This window comes from Coenobita brevimanus, chromosome 104, assembly GCF_032717465.1.
Source record: "Coenobita brevimanus isolate Jiangsu-jjx chromosome 104, ASM3271746v2, whole genome shotgun sequence".
NCBI classification, from domain to species: domain Eukaryota; kingdom Metazoa; phylum Arthropoda; class Malacostraca; order Decapoda; family Coenobitidae; genus Coenobita; species Coenobita brevimanus.
In genome coordinates this window covers 17,609,173-17,616,863 of record NC_137057.1, presented here as the reverse complement: position 1 = coordinate 17,616,863, position 7,691 = coordinate 17,609,173, and the positions used below count along the sequence as shown (strand labels likewise).

Here is a 7,691-nt window from a genome sequence, read left to right as displayed (position 1 = left end):
TCAACCTACTAACACCTATAAACAATACAGCATTATCTTATTTACAATATACCACTCCTGTCTAAGAGGCAATGTATTCCTTGTTGCCCTTTGGGAATATCTGCTACCAACACTGTTCTCTCTCTCTCTCTCTCTCTCTCTCTCTCTCTGCATTCATTTCTTTCCCCTCATCAGTCCTCACACTTCTTGCAGTCTGGTCATTCACGCTGGTCTGAACAGTACCGGTATTACAGTGCGCTCTCAGTCCTGGATCACCCGAACTCTCTACAGTTTCTCTCTGATCAGATTCATTGGACAGCCTCAGGTGCTGTCTATTCCGCCTCAAAATACCAGAATCAGTCGTGACTTCATACGATCTGACACCAGCTTCACCTGTCACACTGCCTCTCTTCCAGACTGTCTCGTAAACTGGTTGGTTTCACTCGCACATCACCTCTTTCAACGGTTAAGGTCTGTCGCACCTCTGTCATGGCACCAAGCACTCTTCAGATTCTTTATCCGTTTTTTCTTATGCATGGCAACATCTATACCATGACGCTTTAACAAACTATATTGTTGGCAGCAGAGTACGCGTCCTCCTGCCAATCCTCTGAGCAGGACTTAAATCCACGTCATGACTTGGAGTGTTACGATAGTGTAAGGCAGCCAAATACGGGTCTTTACCCCTGGACAGTGCTTTAAGAATCAGGTTCGTAGCAGTTTTGACAGCAGACTCTGCCATGTCATGCGACTAGGGGTACTTAGGGCTACTTGTTCTGTGTTGGAAATCATAATTAAATGCAAATGTTTTGAATTCCTCACTAGGAAACTGAGGACCATTAGCACTAACCACGACTGATGGAATACCATATCTGGCAAAATGAGCCCTTAGCTTACGCATTACAGTACATGCTTTGGTAGAATCTAGTACATCAACTTCCCAAAAGTTACTGGAGTAGTCCACAGCTACTAGAAAGGTTTGACTTTTCAGTTCAAAGAGATCCACGCCCACTCTCTCCCATGGCCTTTCGGCAATCTCATGAGTAATTAGTGTTTCCTTCTGGGAATCTTTGAATTTTGCACATACTTCACAGCATGAGATGTGTTCTTTAATCTCGGCATTCATACTAGGCCAATACACACTCTCTCGCACGTCTCAGACACGCCTCCACCCGGTGTGAGATGAGTGTAGGGCTTCTTTAATATCAGGCCGCAACTCCTGTGGCATCACAATTCGCTCACCCTTAAAAATCACCGTCTTGGGCTGAAAACTCATCACGAAAACAGGAATATGGGAGTAGCTGACACGGCAGTTCATCTCTGGTCTCAGGCCACCCACGTATGATGGTCTCTAAAAGAACATTCGTAGTCTCATCACAGGCACTAGCTTTCCTAATTTTGTCAAGACGTTCAGGCGTAATGGGAAGGTAAGAAACCATATTAACTGATTCAAATGCCTCTCCGCCTCCACTCTCTGAGAAGTGTGTCCTTGAGATTTGCTATGTGCATCTCTTTACCTGGCTTGTATTCTAATTCTCTGTCATACTGGTGGGGGCGCGGTGGCTTAGAGGTAAAGCGCCCGACACGTAATCGCGAGGTTGCGAATTCGAGCCTCTGACGGGTCACCGTTGCCGGGAGTGGTAGCGCGCTCCTGTAACCTAGCGGGGCTATATGGCCATAGTTGCCTAGCTCGGGGATGGTTAAATCGTTTTAAATCTGTCATACTGGAGTGTTTTTAGCAACATTCTTTGTAGGCGTCTTGGTGTATGATCCAGCGGTTTCTTCACAATTGACTGTAATTACTTTTTATTTTGGTCAGCCTGCCAAACGTGTACTGGTGAAATTGAGTCAAGGCAAACACAACAGCCAACATTTCCTTCTCTGTTTGTGGGCAGTGGCGTCATCAGGGGGGGCTAGGGGGGGCTTAGCCCCCAAATCAAGGACTCAGCCCCCTTAAAATTGCAGCCCCCCAAAATAATAATAATAAAAAATCACCAGCTTACATAGTATGCTTGCAGCTCGGCATTGACCCACCTAGCTTTCCCCCAACCCCCTACCGCCAATCCACTTTTATTCGTGCATCCATATTAGTTTAATACAATATTATTTATAGCTATATAATGTGATTAGTTATTCACAATTTACGTAAACCTATGACTCAAATCATGATAGTTATAATATTTTAGTTTCCCATATACTTTTTCCAAGCTTGGGTTTCTTTGAAATATATTTATTGCACAAAGAATGCAAGATTGTATTACATTTATCGGACTTATTATATATTTACAATATATAATATTTTATATATTAATCACGGAGCTTTAAAATTTAATTATGCAGTCTAAAATATCTGATCTATGCAATTTTTCACAAATTCGAATGTTCAGGGTATCGGAACTTGGAATGTTTGTTTACATTGGGAAGTGTCTGTGAACTGTGGCTAAATCCTGTGTTGTTTTCGGTTTTATTTGAATGTATTGGTTTCAGTGGCTGTATAGACGTTACTACGTTCCGGTATATTGCTAGCCACCTCACTTTACCTGTTCATTTTTGTTTTTACGGATATGAGATCTAGCCTATACTCTATACAAAGAGTCAGCAGTACTTGGTTCAGTCGACACTCGACTGTCAGAACTGAATGTCATTTCCCTTTTATAGGCTATTCTACAATAATACATTTGCGGATATCAGCCAGCAGCCACTCAAATGATGAAAAGGTCATCTAAAAATCCTTAGGGACAGGGTGACATAAGGAAATTCTTTCGCACCCGCAGCTCCAAAGATGACTCAATGCCAAGAAAAAGTGGCTGTTATTGGGAATGAGGTGCCAGAAGCGACCCCAGATAACTCCAAAGCTGAACCCATTCAGACATGTGTAAGTAGCCCTATATCAAACTATTTCAGTAGTCATTTTATGAAGCTTAGGCCAGGATTTTTTTTATTGATTTATTTTTAAATTGGCTAGGCCTAGGCTATTTCTCATTGTTGCAAATATATTGTCCTAAACGTACAGAGTGGGAAAGTAGGCTAAAACTCTCTCTCTCTCTCTCTCTCTCTCTCTCTCTCTAATATACAGTGCTCGTCAGAAGTATGGGGCGCCCTGCGTCCCTCCTGAGAAACAAACCTTTCAACATTGAAAAAACATATAAATAATGCATTTTATTTACCTTTAGTGCTTCGTAGGGTAGCCTTTACGTTTCTTCACGGACCTGAGACGTCTTGGAAGTGAAAGGGCGAGGCTCCTGAGGTGCTGGAGGGGTATTTTGTCCCAGGAGTCACGAATGGCGGCTTCCAGCTTAGGCAGAGAGCTCACGTCCTTCCCTTGGAGACTCTTCTTTACGAGGTACCAGAGGTTTTCAATCGGGTTGAGGTCTGGGCTATTTCCTGGCCAGTCTGTCATGAATGATACCTCGCAGTCACGAAGCCAATTGGTGACCGATTTGGCCTTGTGAGCAGGTGCACCGTCCTGCTGAAACACTCGTGCACCTGTTAGCTCGAAGGAGTCTGGTAAATGATCACACAGAAGCTCCAGGTAAACATCCTGATTCACTCTGAGGTTCTTGGGAAGTACAACAAGCTTCCCCAAACCCTTCCCTGAAAAACAACCCCATACCATGAGTGAATCAGGATGTTTAACTGTGCTTTCTACATACCGTGGGTCAAGTGGGTCACTACCTTTGCATGCTCCTCTGTTACAGGTAACACTAAACGTTGCCTCATCAGACCACAACACTGACAACCATTGCTCCTCACCCCAATTTAGATATTTATTAGCAAAGGCAAGCCTACGAATTCTCTGGCTGCTAGAGAGAAGAGGCTTTTTCACAGGCCTGTGACTTGTGTAACCAAGCTCATGCACCCTACGAGACACTGTTCTCACTGACACCTCACCAAACACTTCTGGGTTGCTCTCCTTAATTTTCCTTGCACTCACACAAGGATTAAACTCCACTGCACGTTTTAAAACATTAACAGACCTTGGGGAAGTTTTCCTAGGCCTACCAGACCTCGGTTTCTTTGTGGGAACTTCACCACTGTTTTCCTCCGAAACCGCGCACACCAACGACGCACTGTCGATCGTCCCACACCAACCAATTCACTAATTTCCTTTGTCTGGTGGCCTGCCTCCTTTAGAGCAATGATCTGGGATATGATTTCACTCGATAGTTCACGGATAGGTGCCATAACAAAGTTTTGAAGGCCAAAACACTGCGGGACACTCGGTAAAAAATGGCGCAATTTGAGAGGGACACTCGGCGGAGTTCCTCTCTCTCAGGCAGCCCGTGGGCAACTGAGGCGGGAACCAACCAGCGCGTCAGAAGGCCTCAGGCTACCGTGACGTCATGCTCGGAGCTCAAACTTGTGGCTCAATTCTTACCCCCAAAAATGGGGTGATTCTTTTTGGGCCATAAGTATTGCGCGCCCGGCGGACATCGCTGAATACTTCTGACGAGCACTGTATACAATATATTTTCTTATTATTTTTTTTAGCCACCGCCCAGCACAAGTGATAACCTTGATATACCGGTACCTACTGAAGAACCGGCACGAGATCTACCATATTTTATAATTTTTGCTTTTTTGTGAATGGCTTTGTTTTCCTATCACAGTACCGGTAATGGAAGATAAATCTTGGCAATTATATCTATATACATTGAATAAAGAGCTTCTTTGAGTTACCAAATTTAATATGGTAAGACTAAGAAACCGTTATGATACCACATAATACTAGCAATTGAAGAAAAACTATTATCTGCAAAAAAGCTTTATACAATTACCTTGTACACGTTATATCATAAGGCTTACTGATACCTGGTATTACTGTAGGCCCATCAATATTCATGTGCCCTATAAGTTTCAAATTAATAGCCTGTGAGACCTTATTTTACTTTTTCTTCATCTATAGGCCTAAAAAATGCCCTTGAAACTGCTCAATTTCCAAAAAATTTTCCAGGGAGGCTTACAGCCCCCTCCCCGTACCCCCCAGCTGCATAGGCTCGCTTCGCTCGCTCCCCCCCCCTTCTACCTACACCAGGGCTACAGCCCCCCCAAAATCTGACCCCTGGTGATGCCACTGTTTGTGGGTACCTAATTTCTGTAGGGGTTAAAGCAGATACGGTTTTGCAGTGTTGTGTGAAAGAGGCCGACATTTGTATGGATAAATCAACTGGTTCCAAACGCTTTGATAATGCAGTAAAGCAGTATCTAAAAGAAGCTTGCGTCTTGTGGGAGCTAGACGGTGCAGGGGGCGCCCCGCGTCTTATTGCAGTGGCCCACGACAGCCCCATGATCGTCATGAGTTTATGCCAAGGACAAACGCTGCGGCGAGTTCTTATTGAAAACCACCAACTCGGTTTTGAGGACTACATCAGAATTTACAAGGAAGTGTCAGACAGTTTGCTAGCAGTACACAAACGGGGTTGGATTCACAACGACTTCAAGAACGGCAATGTTTTGATCGAGTTGAAGAGAGGGAAGGTAAGTGCATCCATAATAGACTTCGGGTTGGCCAGCAGACCAGGTGCAAACCCGAAATTCCCTACCGGTACCTCTGAGGACTACATGCTGTACCAGTGGTATGCGCCTGAACTGTACTTGTACGGGGTCAGTTTAGAGCAGAGTGATAGTTGGTCTCTAGGTGTTGCCATGAAGCGCACATTTACAAAACTACAAGAGCGACAACCCGATGTAGGCGCCCTGCCAGATGACCTGGACAAACTTTTAGCTGACATGACCGATCCACGCTGCTGCGCGGCCAACCATGGCTGTCCTGTCCGACGCCCTCACACGGCACCTTGCAGCCCACTCGCAGGCCAGGTCGCCAGCCAAACGTAAGATGGAGTGCGCTGAGGAGTGTGACAGCGGGGCAGGAAAGCGCATGAAGATAGCACCAATTCGCCCACCATCCCCCAACTCATCCTGCCGCTCTTCTTTCCTCTCACCCACTCAAAAGTCAGCTCAGCCCCGTCCTATCAAAGCTGCACTTAAACCATTATCATCTTATCTGTCCACCCTCTCTTCCCCTTCCCAGTCTTAAAGTCTGTCCTCTTTACTTCTTACTTCATCCTCCTCCTCCTCCCCTTACTACCTTCCCTCTTCTTCCTCCTCCTCCTCCTCCCCATACTACCTTCCCTCTTCTTCCTCCTCCTCCTCCTCCTTCCCATACTACGTTCCCTCTTCTTCCTCCTCTTCCTTTTAATTATCCCGTTTCACCTCCACCCAATTACATGGTCAGTAGAGGTAAACAGTAAACGTGTGAGGGAACATAGCGACTCTAAAATCAGTGTACAGGAAAAGTTGAGCATTATCTTGATTGTGTTTCGAAATTCTTATGGAGAAAATCGGTGTGGGTCAGCTTGTAAAATAATACAGATAATAGCCTCTATTATAACCGTTTCTGTACTTTATTTTATGTGGTATTTAATGGTATTAACCCTAGATAGGAAGACGTCCCTGCAGACCTCAGGGTAGGAAGACCAGATACATTCATTCATTCATTCATTGCCAGACGCCATGTATCCCAAATGGGGTGGCCAAGGGCTTAGAGTTAATTGTTTTACAGGGAGGGGCACTGATCCTCCACCAACCCCACTTGACACGTAGGGAGAACGTCACTGAAGGAAAATAATAACAAAATATATGTACAAAGATGTTTTATGCAAAACTAATGGAGCTGAAGCAAAAATATAGCTCGTATGGAGACCAGATGACTAGGAATTAATAAAAATGAGCTAAAATAAAAACCTTTATAAGTTACTTGAAAAAACTAGTGAAGTAAGAAAGTAGTACTGACTTATTCTCTTCCTGAGATGCACGTACATGGAACTGAGCAAAAAAACTACCTAAACCTATAAATCTATTACCTAAATATCACTCAGTCGGTCTGCCAACGCGGGTCCCACAGAAAACTGGATGCCTGGCATAAATGGAAACAGGTAATAAATATATACACCACTACCCTCAAAGCACTCAATGTGTCAGGCTCCTGTTGTGGGTCCTTGTGTGGTGTAATGATGGCCGTCACACCACCACTAGGGTCACTGGTACACTCAGGCAGTGTCGCATCACACACACTAACTAGCATCACGGGTTTCTGTGTCACTCGGGTTCCAGAGTGGTGTCAACAGTCCTGTTGAACTCCTCCGGCTTCAGATACTCTGCAACGTCTTCGTCTGACAGGTAGGCTATCTTTTTCGTTTGGGGCCCATGACTGCACACCTGTAAATAACAATTCCTAATTACCCATTATTCCAGCCACTATTGACCCCTAAAACCACCCCATTATGGGGTCACTGCTACACTAGGTCAATTTCCCATCATGCATAGTAACAGTCAAGGGTATCTGTGTCATTCAGGGGTTCTGATGTGATGTCAACAGTGATCTTGATACTCCAGCTTCAGAATATTCTGCCAGCTCTGTGCAGGACAGCTGCCTAGCTTGATTTGCCTCCTTTACCTACACAAATACGCTAAAAACCAAAGAAAACCATACATACTACTATATACTGCATATAGTGGGACAGTTACATGCATGTACATGGTCATATTGTGCCTAAAACACTCAACTGTGTGTTCAAGTCTTCAACCTTGACCAGAATGGCCCTCCTTTCTCTCTCATTTTGTTTTTACAAAAATTATACGCTACTTGAAGACATGTGCCAATTGGATACACAGGTACTCACCAGAGAGTAGACAACGATGGGAACTTGAGC

The 7,691-nt window shown here is 44.5% G+C and overlaps 2 protein-coding genes across 2 annotated transcripts; one reads left to right on the top strand and one right to left on the bottom strand.

Annotated features, from left to right (window-relative positions):
* Positions 1-730: 730 nt before the first annotated feature.
* Positions 731-1,105, bottom strand: LOC145416026 (uncharacterized). The gene has a single exon (XM_080285126.1). The coding sequence runs from the start codon at positions 1,103-1,105 to the stop codon at positions 731-733; it is 375 nt and encodes a 124-aa protein (XP_080141252.1).
* A 4,028-nt stretch (positions 1,106-5,133) lies between these two features.
* Positions 5,134-5,814, top strand: LOC145416025 (serine/threonine-protein kinase PknL-like). Its single transcript, XM_080285125.1, has one exon. It carries the CDS (start codon positions 5,134-5,136, stop codon positions 5,812-5,814), a length of 681 nt encoding a protein of 226 aa, XP_080141251.1.
* Positions 5,815-7,691: the final 1,877 nt, after the last annotated feature.